This window comes from Tamandua tetradactyla, chromosome 3 (assembly GCF_023851605.1).
Source record: "Tamandua tetradactyla isolate mTamTet1 chromosome 3, mTamTet1.pri, whole genome shotgun sequence".
NCBI classification, from domain to species: Eukaryota; Metazoa; Chordata; class Mammalia; order Pilosa; family Myrmecophagidae; genus Tamandua; species Tamandua tetradactyla.
In genome coordinates, this window is record NC_135329.1 from 33,123,461 (window position 1) to 33,147,876 (window position 24,416).

Below are 24,416 nucleotides of genomic sequence, written 5' to 3' on the forward strand. Positions count from 1 at the left end.
TTGCACCCACATTAGGTGGCAAACTTATTTAATAAATGTGGTGTGTGTTCTGACTGATCCACTGACCAGCAGTTCCCCCCCTCTTTTCCTCTCTTCTTGGACCCCCCTATTCCCTGAAACACAACAATATTGAAATTAGACCAATTAATAACAGTACAATGGCTTCTAAGTGTTCGAGTGAAAGGAGGAATTTCATGTTTCTCACTTGAAATCAAAAGCTAGAAATGATTAAGCTTAGTGAGGAAGGCATGTCAAAATTTGAGATAGGCTAAAAAACTAGGCCTCTTGTACCAAACAATTAGGGAAATTGTGAAAGCAAAGGAAAAGTTCTTGAAGGAAATTAAAAGTGCTACTCCAGAGAACACACAAATGATAAGAAAGTGAAATAGCCTTATTGCTGATATGGAGAAAGTTTGAATGCTCTGAATAGGAGGTCAAACCAACCAAAAGATTGCCTTAAGCCAAAACCTAATCCAGAACAAGGCTCTAACACACTTCAATTCTATGAAGACCAAGAGAGGTGAGGAAGCTGCAGAAGAAAAGTTTGAAGGTAGCAGAGGTTGGTTCAGGAGGTTTAAGGAAAGAAGGTGTCTCCATAACATCAAAGTGCAAGGTGAAGCAGTGAGTACTGGTGGAGAAACTGCATCAAGTTACCCAGAAGATCTAGCTAAGATCATTGATATCAATGATCAAGGCAACTATGCTAAATTGACTGCCTGTTCTCTAGAAATGGAACAACAAAGCCTGGATGACAGCACATCTGTTTAGGACTTGGTTGACTGAATATTTTAAGCTCAAAGTTGAGATATACTGCTCAGAAAAAAAGATTCCTTTCAAAATATCACTGCTCATTGACAATGCACCTGGCCACTCAAACACTCTGATGAGGTACAAGATTCATATTGTTTTCATACCTGCTAACACAACACCCATGGATCAAGGAGACCTTTTGATTTTCAGTCTTACTACTAAAAATAAATATTTCGTGTGGCTATAGGTGTCATAGATAGTGATTTCTCTGATGGATCTGGGCAAAATTCATTGAAAACCTTCTGGAAATGATTTACCATTCTAGATGCCATTAAGAGCACTCATAATTCATGGAAGGAGGTAACAATATCAACATTACAAGAATTTGGAAGAAGTTGATTCTAACCGTCATAAATGACTTTGAGGATTTCAAGACTTCAGTGGAGGAAGTAACTGCAAAGAAAACTGGAATTATAAGTGGAGTCTGAAGATGTGACTGGATTGCTGCAATCTCAACATAAAACTTGAATATATAAGGAGCTATTTCTTATAGATGAGCGAAGAAAGTATTTGGTTTTGTTTACTTTTTGTTTTTTGTTTTTATTTGAGATGAATCTATTCCTGGTGAAGATGTTGTGAACATAGTTGAAATGACCAAAAAGATTTAGAATATTACATAAACTTAGTTGGTGAAACATTGGCAGGGCTTGAGAAGGTTAACTCCAACTTTGAATGAGGTTCTAGTGTGGGTAAAATGCTATCAAACAGCATCCCATGCTACAAAGAAAACTTTTGTGGAAGGAAAACTCAATCAAGGGTGATACAAATGTTCTAAATATGATCATGGTGATGAGCACACAACCATGTGATGATATTTTGAGCCATTGATTATATAATATGGTATATAATTGATTATATATATAAATAGATATAATATTTATATGGCACAGCATATAAATAACACATAGATATAGGGTCTGGAGGCAGGAACTCTGAAAGGCTAATTGGTTAATCTGGGCAGTAGGGTCTTTGCATAAATAGTATATATCATATGACTTTTTCAATTAAAAGAGAGAGTCAATCAAGACACCAAACTTCATCATTTTGCTATTTTAAGAAATTGTCCCAGCCACCCCATTCAGCAAGCACCACTCTGATCAGTGAGCAACCATCAGCACTGAGGCAAGACCCTCCAACAGCAAAAAGATTACAACTCACAGAAGGCTCAGATGACAGCATTTTTAAGGAAAAAAGTACTTTTTAAATTAAGGTGTGTGCACTGTTTTTTAGACATAATGCTATTGCACACTTAATAGACTACAGCCTTAGTATGAACATAACTTTTATATGTACTGGGAAACCAAAAATCTGTGTGATTCTCTTTATTGCAACATTTGCTTTATTATGGTGGTCTGGATCTGAACTTGCACTATTCCTTATACTGGGACAGTAAGAACACCTACTCACACTTATTTTATAGAGTTGAAAAGATTGTATGAGATAAGGTTTGCAATGTGCTGGTGAGGAGCGAGCCCCTTCTCAACAGTGCCTGCTGGGATGAAGAGGACATAGCAATGAGGTGATGGCAGTGGATGCTAGGGTCTTTCCCACATCCGTCATCCTAAGATTCTTTACCTAGAAAAATCTTTACCACAGTTTCTCACTTCTAAAAAAAGAATCGCTGACATTACAGAGAAGCTTCAGTAGGCTTTGGGTGCCTGTAATAACAGTCTGCCCTGAATTGATAACATCTTCGCTGAAAATCTGAGCTGGAGAGAACTTTAGGCAAGCTCTAGCAAAGCCACCCGCCTTTTAGAAAGTGGTAATATGAGTCCAGAGAGGAAATGAAAACTTCCCAAGCCATGCAACTAGTGGCAAAGTGAAGACTGAACCCCAGGCCCCCAGACACATGGACCCTGTTCTTTCTAGAGTGCCACGTGGCTTCCCTTCCAAGGCTTCTGCCCCAGAGGACTTGGATGCACCCCAGTTCTTTCCAGCAGTTGCCTCAGGTCAGATGACCTGTGTGTCCTAAATCCCGTCACTTCTCCTCTCTGGGCTACTTCTTCCTACTCTGGAGCAAAAGGGGGATGCAAAACTGGATCGCCCAACTCCCTCTTAACTCCACAGTTGGACTATGAGGGCTTCACTGCCCCCACTTCCACCCCACCTTTCTAATTGGCCACTTAGAAGAGGGGTTGGGAGAGCTCTTCCGAAGAGAGCATTTGAAGACCTACTAGTCTCACGTCATTCTGTTTGCTCTCTGGCAGGATGGGAGTGGTGAGCAGCAAAAAGCAGGTCAAGGAGAAGGCCAAGGGCCGATGGAGTCCCTTGAAGGTCAAAACTCAAAGCAAGGATCCCCCACCACTGCCGCCCCTGGTGAGTGATGGGCTCCATGGGAGCTGGAGAGGGAGGGCGGGAGGAGGGAAGGTACTGCCCACCGGCGGTTCCCTGGGGGCTGCTGCCTGTCTCCACCCCGCCCCAGAGCCATCTCGAGAGAATTCAGAGCTCTGAGATACAGGTCCCCCACCCCCACCCCAGCACCCTTCAGGGTGGCAGTACAGTAGCACGTTTAGCAGCCTGGGTTCTGGAGGTAGATTGGCTGGCTTTAAATCTACTCGCTGCAAGCTTTGAAGCTAGTTCCTTACTTCGCTATGCCTCCATTTCCACAAGTGTAAAATGGGTTTAATAAAAGTAGCTCTCTCATAGGGATGTAAAGAGCATATAATGTGGTCGTGTAATGCTCTTAGCAGTTGGGTAGCTCCCAATAATTCTTAGCCAGTTTTCATTTCTCAAGGGCAGACTTGAAGGAAAAAAGAAATTAAAAAGGTTAAAAGGAGGTCCCAGGACAGTAAGGAGCGCCCAGAAACCCCCACATATCACTGTCCACTGCGTGGTGTCACTGAGGGTATTTCAAAGAGCACTCTCGCCGGGGGCTGAAGTACCTGTGGCAGTGTGCTGCATAGCCTCCCCGCCACAGCAGGCTCAAGTTTTCATGGAACCCCGTGGGCATTTTAAAGGAACGTAAAAGTGAAGCTTTTTTTTTTTATAATGGGAAAAATAAAAGATATGTTTTATTGTTAGGGGATTCATTTTTCATATCAAGCAGTTCTAGTTTATTTACACAGAAGTTAGCATCCTTTGACAGCTGTAGCCTTTTCTCAAAAATGCATTTTTAAATGACCAGTCCCGTCCTCCGTGCCCCCTACCACCACCATCCCCCTTTTGGTTAGGGAGAGTTCAGCGTCCTGCCTGGACCCTGCTGTCCTGCCCACTGTCCCTCCATTGGCACGTCCAAGGGGATGTCACTTAGCAGCGACCTGCTGGAGGAGGGATGATTACTCCCATTTCACAGACGCACTCGGTATGTTATCCGTCTACTTCCCAGTTTAGCCCAGGGCTTGGCACATAACAACGAGACATTTGTTTAAAATAAATGATTGACAGCGGTGATGTTGAATTCTACAGAGAAGACAGGTTGTAACAAATTAATATGGATGCTGAATAATTAAATTGATATCTCTTTTAGCATCCAATATCTTAGAGCAGCTAGAAGTAAAAACCTAAAATTGTGTGATTGTAACCCATACCAAACTCTGAAATCTGTACTACAACTAATTGTGGTGCTGTGCTTTGAAATTTATTGCTTTTTTGTTTATATACTATTTTTCACAAAAAAGAAAAAAATAGTTGATTGTGGTAATAAAAAAGTATTTAAGCCCCCCAGCCTCCTATATTCTGGAGCAGCTAGAAGGAAAAAATCTGAGAGGATCATGGATTAGCCCGTGACAAACTCTGGGATCTGTCCTGTAACTACTTGTTAAAGAGTGTGTTGAAAACTATTGCTTTTTTTCTTTCTTTGCTTTGCATATGTGTTATATTATACAATAAAAAGTTAAAAAAATTAAAAATAAAATAAATAATTGAATGGGCAAACTGGGACTTAGAGAGACAGAGTTGCTTTCCGTCAAGTTATATGCTAATAAGTAGTAGAACCTGCATTATTTTTTAACTTAAAACAAGTCACATGGTATATATTCTTTATGCAAAGAACCTACTGCCCAGAGACAACTGGTTAGCCCTTCAGTGCTCCTGCCTCCAGACCCTATGTCTATGTGTTATTTATATGCTGTATTAAATATATATAAATTTAAAGATATTCATATTTTTAATGAAGTCATAATTATACGTAAAATTTTTGCAAAATTCTACTTCAAAATTGCATTCAAGAAATATGGACTACAAACAAAATAATATGTATAACACATGTCAGATGGAAAGAATGACAATATCATGGCCTATCATCTACCTCCCATCTTAAAAATAGAAAGTGACTAAGTTCTTGACGCTGCCTGCTCCCTCCCCAGCTTGTATTGCTGGCCCCACCCCTCTGGAAGGTATTTATCGCTCCTTAGCTTTACTTTTTCATTTTATCACACATGTATACCTTCCTAAACAGCATTTACTTAAATTTTGCATGCTTTGAGCTTTGAATCTGTTGAATCAAACACCGTGTATTCTTTCGAAGCTTGGTTTTCGGCTCCACGCTTTATTTGAGAGATTTGTCCACATTGATGCCTGTAGCTGTAGTTCATTAATTTCTGCACTTGCTAATAAGTGAATCAGCCTTACATTACATGAATATACCACAATTTGCCTATTTTCCTAGAATTGTTCATCAGGATTATTTCCATGTTTAAAAATTTTTGTGTATTATTATTATTATTTCTGCTAGAAGCATTCTCGCACATATCTCCTTGTACATGTATGCAAAAGTTTCTCTGCAGGATTCTATACCTAAAAATATACTTTTTGAGTTTCAGGGAAGCATTCTTTTTTTAATGCTTTCCATGTCAACCAAAAACCTTTTGCAACTTGGTCTTTTAATAGTAGGTCCAAGATTTTAACCCAGGTGCTTGGATGTTTTCCTCCACTCCACAGCGGTCTTATTAAGCAACCCCAGGCACCCTTGCAGGCTGGGGCATCCCCACACATCTGTCCTTTAATCACGTGTGTGGTCCATGCAGAGATGGCAGATGGCCTGGTATGGGGGGTAAGGGTGAGATGCTACAGCAAGTACAGAATTTACCTGTGCAACCTCCAAAAGAGGCTGCCTTTCCTCCGGCCGTGCAGATCATCAGCGCTAACACAGCTGACACAGGCAACTGCTTCATTTCCCTCAGTCACGCCTAGTGTGCAGGGCGTTGAACTACTGCGCAGTTTGTGTTTCTGTTCTAGGTCGTCTTTAACAACCTTACTCCTTCATCTCGTGACGGACACCCGGACCAAGGTAAGAGGGTGGTAGGCTGGGAATCCGTAGCCCCACAAGCCTTCTCCATTAGGCCCTGCTTTATGGGGGCAGAACTGGGGCATCGCCGGGAGCAGCTTTCCTTGATCAGACAGGACTTGAGTCCTTTGGGGTTGGAGAAGAGAAGACTGGGCAGGGGAGGCTGGGAGCAGCTAGACACGTGGCTCAGCTCTGTCCCCGGCTTTACCTGCTCCTTGGGGATCTCTCCTGGAACCAAGCATGATGTCCTTTAGTGTGTCTGAGCCTGGATGGTATTTAAAAAAAAACACTTTACAAAAAATTATAAACTTAATTGTAGGGTGGTGCAACTGTGTCTCCACAGGTAAAATTCTCGCCTGCCATGCTGGAGATACCGGTTTGATTCCCAGTGCCTGCCCGTGCAAAAAAAAAAATTATAAAAGCGAGCAAAAGGAGAGAGTTACAGGAAATATAAAAAGCTTTATCAAATCAAAGATTCTAGTGCTTGACCTCAAAGAACCAAGACCAGTGGCTCTGCCTCCTTCCCTCCCAGCCCTAAGTACGTTTCATGTGGAGGGCACCATCTTGTTTCCCAACCCTTTCCCAGCCTGCTTGGAAAAGTTACTGCCCATGCTAACCACCCCACTGGCCTCTCATCACCCCCAGTCTCCACTTCTAATCTGATGGGCCGGTGATGGCGACACAATGAATGACTTCGTCCTTCCTGACTCAGGAGGTCAGACCTTGGGTGAGCCTCGCTCCACTCAGAGTCCACCATAAATGTTCAGAATTGGGATATAGGAGAACAGAATCCCAATCTCTTAATTCCCCAGGATCCGCATAGCCAATTTGCACACAACAAGAAGGTCTGTCGTGGCCAGCCAGAGTTTCATTCATTAATTCACTCACACTCATTCATTAATTCATTCATTAATTCACTCACACTGAACATTCAGTATGCGAACCCAAGGAAAGGGAAAGATATAAAAATGAGTAAGAAATGGCTCCTTGCCTGAAAGAGCTGAGAGTTTGTGAAACACATGAGCAATGCTCTGTAGCCAGCTTAGTGACCTCACATGGTGTGTCCTATCCTGCTGGTGATCACAGTTAACTTCTCTCAGAGGTGAGCCTCTTCTTCCCAACAGGTGGGTTTGCATCTCCAGGAAACAAGCTGAGGGTAAAGAAAGAACTTGAATCCTAGAACTGAAGGGAACCATTGCCCTCTATTCTGACCCCTGCTTTCACACAGAGGTGAGGTGACCAGCTCAAGGTCACACCATTCATTATTGACAAAGCTGAGTCATCTCCTCCCAGGGAAGTTAAGGGGTCTCCAGGTAACCTTGTCCAGGTGAATCCTTTGGCTCTCCAGAGCTGTGCAGAAGAGCCCTCATCACTAATTCCTGGGCTCTCTCTCTACCTCTGTTCCAAGCACAGCAGAGGATAACAAGTTAGAGGGCAAGGCAGGACCAGGATTCCACCAACCCAGTGCGCTAAAGCTGCCAAGTTGTAAGACCACAACCCCTTTGAGATAGGGTAGAATAGGGCCCATGGGGAAGCTGGAGGACAGACGAAGAGCACTTGCTTCAGTGGCAGGGTGCAGGGAGAAGGCGGTGGAGGAACCAGTCAGCACTTGTTCCCCAAACTTGAACGTGCTGTCAACAGACACCTCCCAGTGGCTGCATGGGTCCTGCCTATCTCCCTAGATCTTCCAGCTGTTGATTCCTTTACACAATAACCCTGCCCGATCCTTAGGGTTTCTAAGTGGAGTCTAGAGGGAAGACAGGGAGGTCTCTAAGGGAGAGTCCATTGCTGGTCCAGACAGCAAGGTCGATGGTTAGTCATCCTGACAGGAACTCCCCGTTCAGTACTGGTGAGGGAGAAGGTTCACCACGGCCTTCCGCTCTGCCCTAGCCTGTCCCTCACCCTCTTAGGAGCCAGGATATGGCTTATACAAACACTCACCCCACTTCCTGCTGGCACGCTAGCAGGCCCAAGTGGCCGCCATGTTTTCCTTTTCATCCTAGAGGGGCACTTCGTGGTGGCTCTGTATGACTACAAAGCAGTGAACGACCGGGACCTGCAGATGCTGAAAGGAGAGAAGCTGCAGATCCTGAAGGAGTAAGTTCCTGAATGTGGTGCCTTGGTCACAGGTCTCTGCAGCTTTCTATCCTAGCAGCACGCCCACCCATGCGCCCACCTCACCTCACCCACCACAGTCTTCTGTGATGGAAACGAGAATATCTTCACTGTCCTGCTTCCTAACCCGATCGCCTAGCATCTTCCTAAACTCGATCCAACCGTCTTTCTTCCATGTACCTTTCCGAAGTCTTTCTGGTGAGGTAGTATTCATTCACTACCTTCTGCTCTGCCTTGTAAATCCTACTCATCCTTCAAAAACCCCTGAAATGTCACCTCCTCCATGCAGCCCTCCTGCCTCCTTCATCTATTCCCCCAGTACTTGGCTTACCGCTCCAAAGAACCTTGTATTTGAGTCAGTTGTGTCCATATTCATCTCCCCTGCTAAACTGAGATGTCATACAGAATTCTATAAGGAGAGATCAGCTTTAGCTTATTTCTGGTGTCCCTTCCCAGAAACGTCTCCAAAATCTGCTCTCTCGCAAATGCCGGATTTGTTCTGTGAGGCACTGAAAGCCTAACTTTGTTCTTGAAGTCCTGCAATGACTTTGAGCCAAGAGTGTTAAAACTTTTGATCATGTGTGGGCTGCCCTGTCTCCCCTTTCCTCGGCAGCCCCCCTTCTTTTTGTTTTTCCCAAACCACTCCCAACTCACACGACTAAATTCTGAACAGTTCTGAAACTTTGCCCCATTAATCAAGAGGAAGGGCTGTCCACTGTAAGCCAGGGACCCTCTAAGGTTCGTCAGGCTGCCTGAACAAACTCTTCTCCCTAGAGACCGCATCATCCCCTCCCATTGTCTGTACTCGGAGGACCTTCAGCCTGTTCATGCCCAATAAATTAGAAATAACCCAGATAGCCCCTGCAGCACCAAGCAACATGCACAAGCCACTGCTCACTTGCCAGACTATTTCTGTGAATTCTCCACCTCCCAGAGATGAGATCATATTGTCAGGGGTTGTGAGCTGCCTCAGAGAAAGGCCCAGAGCCGTCATCATGTTTTTGTTTCTCCCCCTTCTCCCACTTAGAACTGGAGACTGGTGGTTGGCCAAATCTCTCATCACTGGAAGGGAAGGCTATGTGCCCAGCAACTTTGTTGCCCGAGTAGAGACCCTGGAAGTGGAAAAGTAAGTGGACACGCTGGAGGCCCCATCTAGCCAGAATCAGTAATCACTGCTTCTGCAGTAGGCTGCTGTGCAGGAGCTACAAAGCAGGCTAAAAAGTGAACCCAAGAAGGGGGACCAGAAAAAAGGCAGGTCATTGTAACTGCCAGGAGAGGGCAATTTAGTGGCCCCAGACATCATTTAATCCATTATGTGATACTGAGGGAGTAGCTTCCAAGCTCTCTACCTGACACTTCGCATCTGTGAAAAGAGAATGGACTTTCCTGGCTCACCTGGAAAGAAACATCCCCAATCTCAGGACAGCCTTGCAAGCCCGGAGTGAGGCAGTGTGGTCAGTGCACATTCTCTGGCACATTCCCTGTCCAAGAGCAAAGGCTGCTGTTGGAAGAGCCCTCGTCCCGTCAGCCCCAGCCCAGCCTGGCACCCCAGCGGGTCCTTCCCCAGCCTAACATGCAGGGAAGTGTGACGTCCACACCCCAGTGCCTTGTGCAGCCCTGGCGTGGCCCAGAAGGGAACACCCCATCTGAATCCAGGTTCTGAGAGTCTTTGGAAATTTACCCTTTACAGAGATTCAAGTCTAAGGAGACGGGCCAGTGAGCACATGAGAGGCACTTGGTGCTTTGGAGAGAAGGTGGACGGGTGCATTTTTCCAATGCAAAATTAACAAAAGCCACACAAATAATGTTCTCATTTTATTGAAAGAAAACAGTAAATCCACATACTGATGGGAAAGTGGAAGGGGAGGGGCCCAGGGCCTGGAGAGGCACTGAATTTGTCAAGCAGCTCAGAGTTCACGTGAGAACAGAAGCAAAGATAGTTTATTTCTTGGGGGAAGGGGGTGATGCTTGGGAGAGAGACTTGGATGAGAATTTTCTGAGACGCACATCTAGTAGCCAAGGCATGCCTGCCTTTTCTCTCTTCCAGATGGTTCTTTAGATCAATTAACCGGAAAGATGCAGAGAGACAGCTGCTGGCTCCGGTCAATAAGGTCGGCTCATTCCTCATAAGAGAGAGTGAAACAAATAAAGGTGAGCACACCCCCACCCTCCCTTCCCTGCCCATCCACCCCGGGAAGCCTCCATCAGAAGCCCCCTTCTGTGCGAGCCAGCCAGAAGACCCCGGCAGCCTCTGGACCCCAAGTCTCCCCTCCTATTTCACATCCCACCTGGACCACACAGTTAGTGGCCAATAGTTGAGTGACATTTTCCAAATGAAAAGTCCTCCCAATTGCCTAGGCCAGAGATCCACCCGGGTCCTCAGGCAGGAGGGGCAGTGCTACCTCTTCTCCCACCGAGCCGAGGCTCGAGGGACTGGTGGTCTGCACGCTTGGCCGCGTGTCCTTCGTGGGGCAGCAGGGATGCTGAGGCTGGCAGGAGTAGGGAGGGAGGCTAACGTAACCCAGGAGCCCTTGCTCACCAGCCACGTTTAGAAGCAAAGGATTTGGGAGCTGAAAGACTCCTTAGCGATCATCTCAGCCAGAGCTTGTGACCTCAGATGCTGACAGGTGACAGACGGTCAAAAAACATGACTGGCATGCGCAAGGAGAGAGAGCGAGGGGCTGTAGAGAACTGGACAGACCACACTCAATCTCAAAGCTTCGTGAATTCCGAGTCATGAGTAAATTTTTCTGACACCAACTCCCAGGTTGCTGATTTGGGGTTTTATTTATGTTTACCTCTTTCCCTTTATTTGGCTTTTTTTTTTCTTCCTTTTTAATGTTCTTTTTGTTGTGAAAGACAAAACGCACATAAAAATTGCACAAAATTTAAGTACATAATTATAAATTATAAATAGAAAATAACCACAAGTAAGCTCTTGTGTGAGCACAATCTACGCTAAGAAATAAAACATTCCAACCCCTAGAAAGCTCCTCGTTGCTCCCCCGTTAGTGTCACTTCCTTATACCAACCTCCCTGCCCCCCAGAGGCGACCATTATCCTTATTTTTATGGAAATCCCTCCTGGCTTTTCTTCATAGATCTTCCACCCCTGATTTGTGTGGTTTTCAGCTTCATACAAACAGATTCACGCTGTTTTTATCTTTTGGGTGTCTGGGTTCTTTCATCCAGCACTTTTTGAGGGATTCATTTACCTTATTGAGTAAAGCAACAGTCTGTTCACTCTCATTGCATATAGAATTCCGTGTGGGACTATGCATTAATTTGTTTATCTGCTGTACTGTGGATGGCCATTGGGTTGCTACCGGTTCAGGACTAGTGCATACGTGCCGCCGTGAGCCTTCCCATGCGTGTCTCCTGGCACACATTAGCCACTAGCTTTCAACCTCTGAGATAGTAGGACAATTGCCATTTGCAAGACGAGGAACTGGGACCCAGAGAGCAGAAGCCACTCACCCAAAGCCCACAGCAAGGAAACATCAGAGCCTCAAGGGTCAGTGGCCACGTAAGAGGCTCGGAATCCCCACATGCTCTAAAATGTGTCAAACTGACCTAGCCTGGGGCGACCTGGGGGAATGTCCCAAGCAGTGCATAGAAAGCTTTTGCACCTCAGGGAGCTGCAGGTAGGGGCCTGTTACATCCCTGAGAGGAGACGGTGGCAGTGACGTGGGAGGAGTATGGGGACAGAGGGGAGCTCGGCTGGGAGTCTGGCTCCTGTGAGCTAAGCAATGAGAATGGCCAGGGGTTTTGCCCAGTAGGAACACCCCGCTGGACTTTCCCCAGCTGCTTTCATGGCTTGAGAACTGCAGGCAGCAGGGCAGCACCAGACAAGCAAAAGCTGGGACAAAGAGAACCACGTACAACACACTGTGATGCTGCAGGGAAATTGCTCCGCTTTGTTTGCCCCTCAAAAGGCTGGGGCCAGGTTGGGGAAGAGAAGACTACATTGGGAAGTTAGGATGCTCTGTGCAGAATTTCCTGAAAATGCATCAATAGATGCATTAAATTAAAGATATGTATGGGAGAGGGACCGAGTCAATCATTATCCTATGTAAAATGTAGGTTTGGACAAGCCCTAGCTGGCTCTGGAGATTAAAGAATGTTCATAAGAGAAAAACTTAAGAGCGGGAAAATCCAATCCGTTTTAGTTTGCTGATGCTACTGGAATGCAGTACACCAGAAATGGAATGGCTTTGGTAAAGAGGATTTAGTAAGTTACAAGTTTACAGTTCTAAGGCCTTAAAAATGTCCAAACTAAGGCATTTAAAGAAGGTTACCTTGACTCCAAAGAAAGGCCATCTTTGGCACCTCCGTGAGAATCAAACTAGTTTCACAGTCCCAAGGCAATGGTCTTTCCCATGTAAATAAATCTCAGTCTCTGAGAACCAAGGGCTGCGTGCCAGGTGCAGTCTCCACAGCCCGTGGAGGCAGGTCAGTCCAGGTTTTGTGAACCTGACACTTAAAGGATCTAGAGACTCTCTTTAAGAAGAATGCAAACATGAGAAAACAGTTTAAGGAGAGGCTCTTGGAAGGGAACATGTATGGAAGGGGCCCTAAAGCAGAAGCCTCAGCTGCTTCACAGTAAATCCTACCCTGCGTGGAACGCCAGGTCTTCGTGCCTTCTTACGAGTCACCTCACTCGGTGGGCAACCTACAAAATGGGGAGAGAAGCCCCTTTCCTGACAAGGTGGTGTAAACATGAATGAACTCACTAAAGCCAAGCACGTGGGTTCCTCACTAAAGCCAAGCACGTGGGTTCCTTAGAAACTGGGGGGCCCGGCTGCACCAAGCCGGGGGGAGGAGGCAGGGATAGTTTGCAGCATGCCAGCTGGAGCTGGAGGCCTGGGGTGGGGGTAATGCAGAAGTAAGGTGCACTGGCTGGAAGGGCAGCCTCCTGGCATCCTTTTTTGCAAATAAGTGATGAGAGAGGCACATCTGCTAAGAGAAACGGGAGGGGAGAGCGGGTGTGAATAGGAGTAACGGTTCTGACAGGCAAGGAAAGGTGCTACAAGAAGACAAGACAGATGAAAAAGGAGTGTCCACATGCCTGCGAAAGAGATGTCCAAGTCTGCCACCTGGTGGGGGCGTGTGGTATTGATCTTTCAGGCTGGCCTCGAGGGGAGGTCCCCAAACCTGTGTGTGAAATGACAAACACCATGGGCAAGTGATATCCCCCCTTCTGTGACTGGCATCCTCATCTCCCAAACAGGAGTTGGAAGTGGATCCGTGGTCTCCAGATTGCTGCACAGAGGCATGTTACAAAAGCATCATGTTAAGGGAAATAAGTTTCTCAACTTGAAACTTTTAACCTCTGAATTATTCCTAAAACTTGGCATCTGCTACCACTTGTCTCCAGGAAAACATTAACAAAGATGGCAAAACAAATGGCCAAGCAGCCAGTGAATATGAACCGAAACTCTAGGAAATAGCTTATGCTTCCCTCCATGGACCCAGGGGCTTGAGGTTCATGGTTAGCTATAGTATGTGTGTGTGTTTGTGGGGGGGAGTCAGCCTTTTCCACCAGAAAATAAAGAAATGAATGAGTGAATTAATAAATAAAGCTTCTAGTCACTACAGCAACCCCGCTGCTACAAGCCTTTCCTGCCTGCTCCAGAGTTCTGAGGTTCCATGCTGAGTTTGGGGGGCTTGGAGGGGGTGGAATGTCAAGGGCAGAGTCAAGGTGAGCTGATAGGGAAGATTTCCAGGAGGGCTGAAGCTGAGAGGTGGGAAAAGGGCATTTGTTATGGAAATGGTTAAAACGGAGAGTAGAATTTGGGGAATGTTCTTTTCAAAGAATTGCAACCAAGCCCGAGTGCCAATCCTGGTCTTTCCTCTTTGTGCCTTACTTCTCTCGTGTGTGTGTGTGTGTGTGTGTGTGTGTGTGTGTGTGTGTGTGTCTTTGCTCACCCTCTAGGTGCCTTTTCCCTGTCGGTGAAGGATGTCACCTCCCAGGGGGAGGTCATCAAGCACTATAAGATCCGCTCCCTGGACGAAGGCGGCTATTACATCTCGCCCAGGATCACCTTTCCCTCACTCCAGGCTCTGGTGCAGCACTATTCTAGTAAGAGCGGGGCCTCTGCTGGGGGGGCGGGAGCTGTGCCAGAGAAGCCCTGGGATCTCTTCAGCTAAGATCCCTTGATCGAGTGAGTCATTTGTCCCCCCATAGAAGGGGCTGGTCCCAAAGCTGGACCAAGAGATTGCGCAGCCTAATGATTCAAAGTCAGTGACTCTCATCCCCTCTACTGGCTTAGCAGGCGATCTCCTGGAGAATAACAAATAGTTTAAGTCTCCATGGCCTTAGAGAGAGCAGCTCAGTGACAGCATGTGTGGCTTTGTGCAAAACCAAGTAAAATGCTGAGGGAGGAGAGGAGGTGGAGAGGAGAGGGACCCAAGTGGGAATGGTGCAGCTCCCAAGTGAGACACCCAAGTCTGTGGTTGCCCTGGTAACCTCCAGCCCCATTTTTTTTACCCTGATGCAGAACAAGGGGATGGTTTATGCCAGAAGCTAACCCTGCCCTGCGTGAGCCGGGCTCCTCAGAACCCCTGGGCCCAGGATGAATGGGAAATCCCCCGGCAGTCTCTCAAACTGGTCAGGAAACTCGGGTCTGGGCAGTTTGGTGAAGTCTGGATGGGTGAGTATGTGGCATGCCACGAGCCTCTCTTCCTGCCCTGTGCCCCAAAACATAGAAGGAGCTACCAAAGGCAAAAAGGCCCAGTATTTGCCCAGTACATCATACTTCTCCCATAAAAACTTGTAAAAGAGAAAAGACAGGGGCTATGATGCCCATTTTTGCAGATGAGGTCATCAAGGCATGGCACATTGAAGTGATTGGCCCCCAAGTAGCATCACACAGTCATGGTAATGGAGGGAACAGAATCCAGCTCTCCCGACCCCTGGCTCCATTCCCTCCTTCCTTCTCTGCACGGTGCTGGCTTTGCCACCGACTCGAGTTTGAGTGTGACCATAGTGCTATGGTCCCTTAGCTCTGGCTGACCCAGAAGTAGACGATGTGTCCTACATGGAAGAACAGTGAACCAGGCGCTCCAAGAGGTTGAAATAGATTGAGCTAGCCCTTGGCCAGCTGTGTGACTTTGGACAGGTCACTTATCTTCCGGGTTCCAATGTCCTCATCTTTAAATTGCGGTTGGTGACTGTTTCTATGCTTACCACCTAGGGCAGGTTCAGAATCTAAAAGGGTGCTTTCTTTTATTCCTGGAACAATTCGTGGCTCTGTGGCATGGTTTCAGGATAGACTTTTGAAGCCTTTCCAAACCCTCATGCACCCCAAGACCAACACCTGAGAAGCCTGTGGAAGGCGCTCCACCAGGGGTCTGTTACAGTGCAGCCCCCCTGGGAGGGGAGAGTGAGTCACTGTTTGTCCTTCACTCTTGGGTGTGGATGGGGGACCTAACAGATTGAGGCGAGACTCTGGAGACAGGTAATTTACTGAGTGAAAAAGGGACATCAAAAGCAGGTAAACAGTCCTCAAACCACCTCTGCTTCTTTTACAATCTTGCAGTGCTTAATTCCTTAATTAAGCAATTAAGTAGTAGAAGGGACTCATTATGTAAGGGATAGTGGCAGAGGTAGGAGACCAGACCAGCTGCACGAAAGACCAATAGCAGGCAGCCCCAGGCCCTGGGCATGGCGCAAAGAGGTAACCTGGCCTCCCTCCTAGATAGGCTGAGTTCCTCAACCTCTTGAAGCACCACTGTAGCAAGGGAGCCTGAAATGGATTCAAAATCCTTCCAAAAAGAAAGGACCAGCACAGGTGGTTACCCTCTGAAGCTGCACTTTCCAGCCCAGGGCTACTTCCTAGGCAGGCCTGTCTGACTTGAGTTTCCCATCCATCGGGTAAGAATGACACCCGGAAGCTTATGTAGATATTGGTTACAAAGTTTATCTCTGACACCCTCTGCATGGCTTCTTACTTCTCCCTCCACTCCCTGGACCCAGGTTATTATAAAAACAACATAAAGGTGGCCATCAAGACCTTGAAGGAGGGAACTATGTCCCCAGAAGACTTCCTCGGCGAGGCCAACATGATGAAAACCCTCCAGCATGAGAGACTGGTCCGTCTCTACGCTGTGGTCACCAAGGAACCCATCTACATCGTGACCGAGTACATGGCCAGAGGTGGTGCCTTCTGTAGGACTTCATCCCCCTGGTTGGAGGGGCGGGGGTGGGGGCAGAAAGTCCAGGCTTAGAGAGCTAGAGGTCTGAGGTTGATCTAGCTGCAGGGGAATTGGCTGTCCAGGGGATCTACAATGGACCTGGTTGACCCATGGGCTGGATCTGTTAGCCAATGTCCCGTGCATCTAGGGGGTTGCTAACGGGAGGGGATGAGAAACAGGTGGAGTAAATGGCTCTTACAGAGCTCTGTCCTCAGTTCAGAAACAGTTCAATGAACATTTATGGAGGCCCTTGTGGGTTCAACACTCTTTAGTGTCTCCTGGAGAAACCAGTCATGTCAAAATCAAAACAGCAATAGGCTGGGTGTGGGGGATGGAGATCTAGTGCTGGTTCTACGACTCACCAGCCACAGGCCTTTATCACTGTATGAGCATCTTACAATGCGTACGAGAAAAAAAGGTTAGGCTAGATGGCCTCAGGTCCATGATGTGGCCAAGTTCTCAGGGGGACAGTGGACCTTCGCGGGTTGGGTGGGGAAGGGGCGCAAACCCCAACTACAGTCTCAGCCTCTGACCTCCTCCTTATCACCCCTCTCATGGCCCTGAATTCACACCTCTTCCAATAGGAACTTTTTGTGGCCAGGATAATATGGTTCCTCAAAAATTGTCAAAAGAACACCACACAGTGGTTCTCCCTGCCGGCCATATATAGCTGTACCTCAGCTGAGCGTCACTCCCTCTTTGATGCGATGGAGGATTTGCAATTGTCCCTTGTACCAAATCCTTGAGACAGTTCTCTCCATTCTCGGGTTTTCTTACTAACCCTTGATCCTCAGGGGCAGAGTCTGTCTGTCAACAAAGAATCAAAGGAGCAAGGAAGACTCGTGGGAAAGTCATATCTGGAAAGAGCACTAAACCTAGAGTCAGAAGAGCAGGTTCTCCTACTCCCGGCTGTCCTGGCTGTGTGAGCTCAGGCAGGACCCTCCCCTGGCTGAGACCTGATTGCCTCCGGACAGCTGGGAGCATGTTAGCGGCTTCCTGGGTGCTGCAAGGATTGAGACTGGAATTTCTGTGATGGATATGGCACTCTGTATCTGTGGGTGGATGCCTTCTGGGTGACCCAGAATATCTAAGAGAGTGATCACATCTTGGGGCAGCCCTCACCTGGGAGAGGCTGGCATACCCAGGGTTGGGTCATTTTGCAGAAGTGGACTTGCAACTTCTCTTTCCTTAGGATGCTTACTGGATTTCTTGAAGACGGATGAAGGTAGCCGAATGTCCCTCCCGAGACTGATTGACATGTCAGCCCAGGTTTGTGAACCAAGTGCAGAGAAAGCCAGAGAGTAACGGGACACCTTTGTACTGACAAGGCCCCCAATCCTTCCTGTTCACGGCATGTGGCTTAACAAAGTCAACTATTTAGAGGCTATACCAGGTAGATTTAGGTTGGGTTGAAAGGACAGAAGACCCAAAATAATAATGACAAATGTGAAAACATCCAGAGGTAGGCAGACCATGGCAAATAGGTAGCCATCCTCTACAAAGTCTCAGGGACCCGGACTTCTGTAGTTTGCTGGATATCTTATCATGTCATCTTATTGCCTTAGATGGCTACTCAGGCTTTACCATCAGCTCCTCTTTTCAGTCAGCAAGGAGGGAAGAAAGCCCGCCTTCTTCCCCTTAGGGACACATCCCAGAAATCACCCACTACACTTCTACACCCCACTGGCCACTGTGTCCCTTTGCCACACTTAGCTGCAAGGGAGCCTGGGAAATGTAGTCTTCATTCCATGCGGCCATAACAGGACGAAGTGTGCTCCATTCATGGCTAAGGAAGAGAGGGAGAAGGGACACGCAAGATGCCCGGTCATCTTTGCCACAGAGTTCACAAGAATTCCATTTAACCCAGTGGGCAAGTGGGTTTCATTGTGATAGAAAACTGGTGACCCGGAGTATGTGTGTTCGTTAAAACTGAAACTCTCAGCAAAAAAGCTTCGGTCTGTGGTCAGCTCGCAAGACGCATGAACACGCATACTTCCATCCGGCGACAGAGAGGAAACCTGCCCCACCTATCAGCCACATCACCCTTCCCCACCCCCTCTGGCTTTATCTGCCATTAGTAACGATGCAGGAGTTGATGTCATGGCACTTTCTTTCCACTGAGGTGAGCAGAGACGCCGGGGATGGGGGGTGGGGGTGGGAGGGGTGTAGAGCAGCCTGGGGAAATGGTTCTGGAAAATTCATGCTGGTAAAGGCTTCAAACCACCAGATGCTGATAAGCCTGTCTCGTCCTTCCCCTCCTCCTCTTCCTTCTTCATCATTGCCATCGTCCTCTTTTTATTTCTTCTTCTCTTATTCGATCTCCTCTATAACACCTTGGAAAATCTGAGGTCGGCCAAGGGCAAATCATGGGAAAAAGCATCTATCTGAGTTTAACACCTAGATGTGGTCAAGAGTCTAGGTGTCAGCAAACCAGAAAATCAGAACCTTCCAAGTGAACAGTGTCTGAGACACACACAGTCTAATCCTGCCAGAGCCTCGCCACACCCAGTCCCATTCCCCTCCCCCTACAAAGCCTTTCTGAGCTCTCCTTTTCCGACTTTCCAGATGAAATGCAAAGCCCCCCATGGCCCTTTCTCCTAGGTCAGCTCAGGCTCACCCCAGGAGGCCTCTCAGACCCTAAGCCCCGGGCCCCTAACTGCAGTCACATGGCCCCCTTCCCTGTTCCCAGAGGCCCCGGGCCCTGGCACACCTCTGAGCCTTTGCCGAGACTTTCTCTCTGCCCAGCCCGCCTGTGGCATTCTTCTCACCTGGCAGGACCCCTGACCAACCTGCACGACCCAACTCAAGTGATCCGTGTCGTTTCTGTGATGTTTTCCCCGCGCAGGAAACTACTAGAGAGCACTTAGCTCGTTGTTCTCATTAGCCTGGTTCATATTAGTTTCTTCTCCTTGAATGCAGATCTGGGTCATATTCATTTTTAAAATGTTTCTAGCAACATTCAATAAGTATTTATTAATGGAATGAGTACTGCTGAAAGCTATCCAAATATAAGATGTTTAGTATTCAGCTTTATATTTCCTACCATGCCTTACTAATAAATGTATATTGATTACATAATTTAATGAAAGAGTAAATTAATAGATGGACGGAACGAACAGATTCATGAATAAACTGTGCAAACAGAAGATAAGGAGAAGTGAGATCAGTTCCAATACTGGCTTCTTGCAGGAGCAAGTCTGTGGAGATAAATTTTATTCTCTATTCTCTGTCTCAGTTTCTTCATCCATCAACTGAGAACACGTGACTAATGCCTCAGCTAGGTTCCTTGGCTAAAAGGCACAAGAGCAGCACATATTCCCGGCCCAGTGCTGGTGATCCAGGGTACAGAGACAAGGTCTTTTTCTGCCTCTGAACCCATTCTGATTCTGCCCAGGCTGCCATGGGGTGGAAATTGGGATGGGCCTTTGCCACAGGACACCTCATCTAACTCTCCCCTCAACTCTGTGCCCGGAGATCACTTCTCTCATGTTCTCCCCTGCCCCTTTCTTCTCTTCTCCCTCCCTCTCAAGAGATCTTTCTCCTGCCTCTGTTTGGCTGTCTTCCTCTCTTGCAGACACTTGAAGGGAAGCTGCTTGGAAGGAGAGAAGGAGAAGGAGTGTGGGTGCTTTGTGTCTGAGGACAAGGGGCTGGATTTCTGCCTTTCTGGGTTTCTAGGGGACTGGGGTTTATTCACTCGAGGAGCAAGTGAATCTGTTCTTTCTACTTCACCAAAGGATATGTGTTTCCCCAGCAGCTACCCCCAACACACACACACACACACACACACACACGCGCGCGCGCGCGCGCGCTTTCCTTGTCCAGCTTTGTGAGAGGAAGAAAGCTGGTTCAACAGACAGGCTGGTGGGCAGAGGCAGGGGACAAAATCATTGTTCTCACCTCACAGGGACCGTGCCAGGGACAGTGGAGGGTGCTGTCCTTGTTCGAAGGGCACCACACTGCCCTTCCCTGTGGCTGTCCCCTTAGATCGCCGAAGGGATGGCATACCTTGAACAGCGGAATTCAATCCACCGCGACCTAAGGGCAGCCAACATCCTGGTGTCAGAGACCCTGTGCTGCAAAATCGCTGACTTTGGCTTGGCCCGGATCATCGATAGTGAATACACCGCCCAAGAAGGTGAGCTGAGACCCCACATGGGGCCTTATCTTCCCCGATTCCCCAGTGCCCGCCGGGACTTCTCCTTGACACTGTGTGCAGAAATCTTAGAGCTTTGCAGGTTTTCAGTTCTGGCCTTACCCCAACCTAGAACAGCATTTCCCTCAACGTGTTCTGCAGGATACTAGTCCCCCGAGACATTCCACTGAGAAATGGCTCTGTGATAAGGTGGATTTGGAGACACGCAGACTCCATTCCCCACTTGGGGATCCCCAGTGCACATCAGCATATTAGAGGCACTGAGAAGTCCCTCAGCAAAGAAACAGTTTACGTTTGGTTCATCTGGTGTCTCCCAAACTAATTTGAGCCCCAGATATTTTTCCTAGTTAGGTCCTATTAACATCTTACAGAACAGGAATTTCACAAAACACACTTTGGAAAACATTGCTCCCAAGTTTGAGCAGCATAACTTTATATCTGAATAAGAGTTCTCGCTGAGCACCTCTGCTTTACTTTGGTCATACAATGGGAGGTAAAATCCCCTTCGTACAAGGATATAAGGTGGCAAGTACATTTATCAATCAACCAACCAATATTAGTTAATATAATAATCAGGTGATACAGAAGAAGGATGATGACGGCTCACTCCTTCAGGGAACTTCAGGTTGGCTGGGGAGACCCTAGGAAGTATATAAGTCACGTGCCATCGTTTCCAGTTTGCAGGAAAGGAATAGCGGAGGCACAGATAAGTTAAAATGACTTGCCCAAGTCCTGTTCCCTGCTATAAAACAAGGCCCACGCAAGGTGGAAAGGAGCTGCTTGATCCCAGATGGAAATTGGGACCTACTTGCTATCTTTTTAAATCACCCCAAGAGGATGATGAGAGAGAATTATTCATTGTCCTTATTATTCTTTCATGCTGAAAGCCCAGCGTCTGCATGTGCATGGCCAAGTGTCTTAGCGTCTTAGTGTCTCCATGACGCGTGTCCACCACATTCGGCCGCCGCAGCAGCCAGGGCAGGGCAGACGTGCAGGAGGAGCAGGAGCCGAGGCAGGGAGTGGGGGAAGGGAACAGAGTCATCGCCCTACGCGAAGCTGCCCACGTCCTTCCCCACAGGTGCCAAGTTCCCCATCAAGTGGACTGCCCCTGAGGCCATCCACTTTGGGGTGTTCACCATCAAAGCGGACGTGTGGTCCTTCGGAGTCCTCCTGATGGAAATCGTCACCTACGGGCGCGTACCCTACCCAGGTAGGCCGCTGCTCCCTGCAGCCTCTCACCACATTTTCCCCTGCCTCTCCGGGATTGCTCTGACGGCAGAGATGCTGCTACCCGGCACCCGGGGCTTCACATACTTGTCAGAAGGGGGTCCCACCTGTCGGGACAGAGACCCAGGATGCTGCTCTGGGCAGGGGGTTGGGGGACTTGGGGGGATCAGGTGCCTGCCCCCTTCTTCATCATTGCTGTTGGCATCAGGAATAAATCCTCTATTTCCAGCAGAATGACTGGAACTGATGTAAACGTCAGGGTCTGAACACAAGCTCCTTCCAGCTGGTGTCCTCTCCTTGGGAACAGGTCTCCCCACCTTGGCCTGGCCGCGTGTATTCCACAGTGCCCCTCCCTGGGCAAGCACAACTCCGAAGGGGAGACCCCACTGCCACCGCGCGGGTCCTCCAGCCTCCTGTCAGACGGAAAGGCTCGGGGACAGCCTGGAGGCCTGTGGGGTCTCTCCCAGTCCGCCCCTTAGTGAGTACCCAGGGGGTACCTGCTCAGGTGCTGTGTGCTGGGGGAATCACAGATAACTGAGACAAGGTGCCATGCATTGAGGACTCTCCCGCCTTGGGGAGACAGAAAATCGACAGCCTTATTTTCAGCTGTTCTCCAAGGCTCACTAACCTTAGCTGATTAAATAGATGCCAGCGATTAAAACAGATGAATAAATAAAAGGATGTTTGTGGCAGCCGAGAAGACAGGAAAAGTGCAAAGGAGGAGACAATGGGGCCGTGCCTCTAGCGGGTCTCAGCTGGCCTTTCTGACTCCCCCACCCGGACCCCGACCCCCGGCTTCCCCGGGCCCCGCAGCGCGGCCCTCACGCGCGCCCATCTCGCCCCCTGCTGCAGGCATGAGCAACCCCGAGGTCATCCGCAACGTGGAGCGCGGCTACCGCATGCCGCGCCCGGACTCGTGCCCGCCGGAGCTGTACAGCGGCGTCATCGCCGAGTGCTGGCGGGGCCGGCCCGAGGAGCGGCCCACCTTCGAGTTCCTGCAGTCGGTGCTCGAGGACTTCTACACGGCCACCGAGCGGCAGTACGAGCTCCAGCCCTAGGCCCCAGCCCGGCCTCCCCAGGGATGCGCGCCCAGAGGCGGTGATGGCAGCCCCGCGCCCGCGCGTGCTCACCGGGCCGAGCTCCACGCGACGGGAAGTGGTCGCCAACCCTTGGACAGACCGTAAGAACTGACTGGGCAGTCTTCTACCCGGGCCCTCCCACGGCCTTGAGAAGCAGGGGGGGGATTATTATCCCAGTTTCGCACAAGAGGAAACCAGAGGATAGAGGCGTGGCGCGGAAGGTGGGTACAGCTGGGACTCTGCAGCCAGGCTGCCCGGATCTGAATCTCAGCTCCACCATTCACTGGCTGTGTGCCTTTGGGCGAGTTACTTAAGGTCTCTGTGACTTCGTTTCCTTGTTTGTAAAGAGGAGGGGGGAAGGGAGACAATAATAGTACCTACCTCACATGTTCCTGAGAATTAGATCAGTTAACCGGGGAAGGTGTTCAGTGCTAAGCACTAAATGACTGTCACATAAGAGGGGGAACTAGGGCCTGTCCACAAAGGCTTCCTTGCGGTGGCACCACAGCTGAGACGTCAGGCTGAGAAGCTGGCCTTTCAAGACCAGGACTGAATACTCCAGGATGTCTGCGGAGAAGCGTCCACTTGTGACTGGCTCCTGGAGGGATAAAACCACTTTGGGACTTTTCTGTAATAAAGTCGTATGAGTCTGGTCTTTCCAGTGTCATTACCGGTGAAAAGCCAGGACATAGCATGTATGATGTACCTGGTGAGGTGCTTGGTGTCAGTAGAGAGTCCCTGAGTGGCATCGGGTTTCCAGGAGAAACCAAGTTCCCAGGCTTCAGGACTGCTAACTAGCTGCACAGACCCACGGCCCCTCGCCTTTTAGGAGAGACCTGAGCAGGGCCAGCAGGTGGCGCCCGCGCCTTAGAAATCCTTAGGCTCCAGGTCTGAGTGGAGGAATCTTAGGTCAGCGAAGCTTCGGATCTAATGATGGAAGAAAGCACCCGTTGAGTGTTCCAGCCTGCAAGGATGCAGGAAGCAAGCTCCCTGCCCTTGGAATCTGCGGGAACTGGGTGCACAAACGATAAGTAGATGGCGATGGGCTGCTGGTAGCACTAACATTGGCTGGTAACACTGACATTCCTTGGAGACTTCACGCTGTTCTCAACACTTGTCCTGTTTCGACCTGTGACAACTCTACGAGGTGAGAACGTTGCCATCCCCATTTAGAGATGAGGCGATTGTGGCACAGAGCTTAGGTGGTGCTCACATGGCCACACAACTAAATATGCAGCAGGATGTGGCTGTGGGCTCAAGCAGCAGGTGGGAAAGTTTGTGAGTGTGAGCAGCAGAGTGTGAGGGAAAGCTGGGGTGAGAGAACCTCACAGAGCAACTGCAGTTGCTGGGCATGGAGATGAGAAAGTGACGGAGCCCTAAAGGATGCACATTTGTATAAGACTTGGCTTTTTATAGAGTACTTTCGTGTGCGATCTGTTAACAGATTATGGCCATGTTCATCTTTACAAATGAGGAAACCAGCAGGGTCCCCCACCCCACCTCCACCACCACGACGGTGACCAGGCCTGTCTGAAGGCTCTTAGCTGGTCCTCCAAAGCCCCTTGCTGTGAGTGACAGCTATGCAGGCGGGGGTGAGGGTGCAGCAGATGGGT

General features: G+C 48.6%; 1 protein-coding gene across 2 annotated transcripts in view; it reads left to right on the forward strand.

Moving 5' to 3' along the window:
• The window catches only part of BLK (BLK proto-oncogene, Src family tyrosine kinase), a 70,859-nt gene extending 47,369 nt beyond the window's left edge, over positions 1–23,490 (forward strand). Inside the window, exons 2-13 of one of the 2 annotated variants that reach the window (XM_077152971.1) lie at positions 3,018–3,126; positions 5,986–6,037; positions 8,038–8,131; positions 9,177–9,275; positions 10,197–10,300; positions 14,084–14,230; positions 14,649–14,801; positions 16,127–16,306; positions 17,537–17,613; positions 20,329–20,479; positions 21,576–21,707; positions 22,577–23,490. In XM_077152971.1, coding sequence (XP_077009086.1) covers positions 3,019–3,126; positions 5,986–6,037; positions 8,038–8,131; positions 9,177–9,275; positions 10,197–10,300; positions 14,084–14,230; positions 14,649–14,801; positions 16,127–16,306; positions 17,537–17,613; positions 20,329–20,479; positions 21,576–21,707; positions 22,577–22,782 — 1,503 coding nt within the window. In that variant the 5' untranslated portion in view covers position 3,018 and the 3' untranslated portion in view covers positions 22,783–23,490. The remainder of the gene's footprint in view (positions 1–3,017; positions 3,127–5,985; positions 6,038–8,037; positions 8,132–9,176; positions 9,276–10,196; positions 10,301–14,083; positions 14,231–14,648; positions 14,802–16,126; positions 16,307–17,536; positions 17,614–20,328; positions 20,480–21,575; positions 21,708–22,576) is intronic. The other variant, XM_077152972.1, reaches the window with a different exon arrangement.
• The last annotated feature ends 926 nt before the right edge of the window (positions 23,491–24,416 follow it).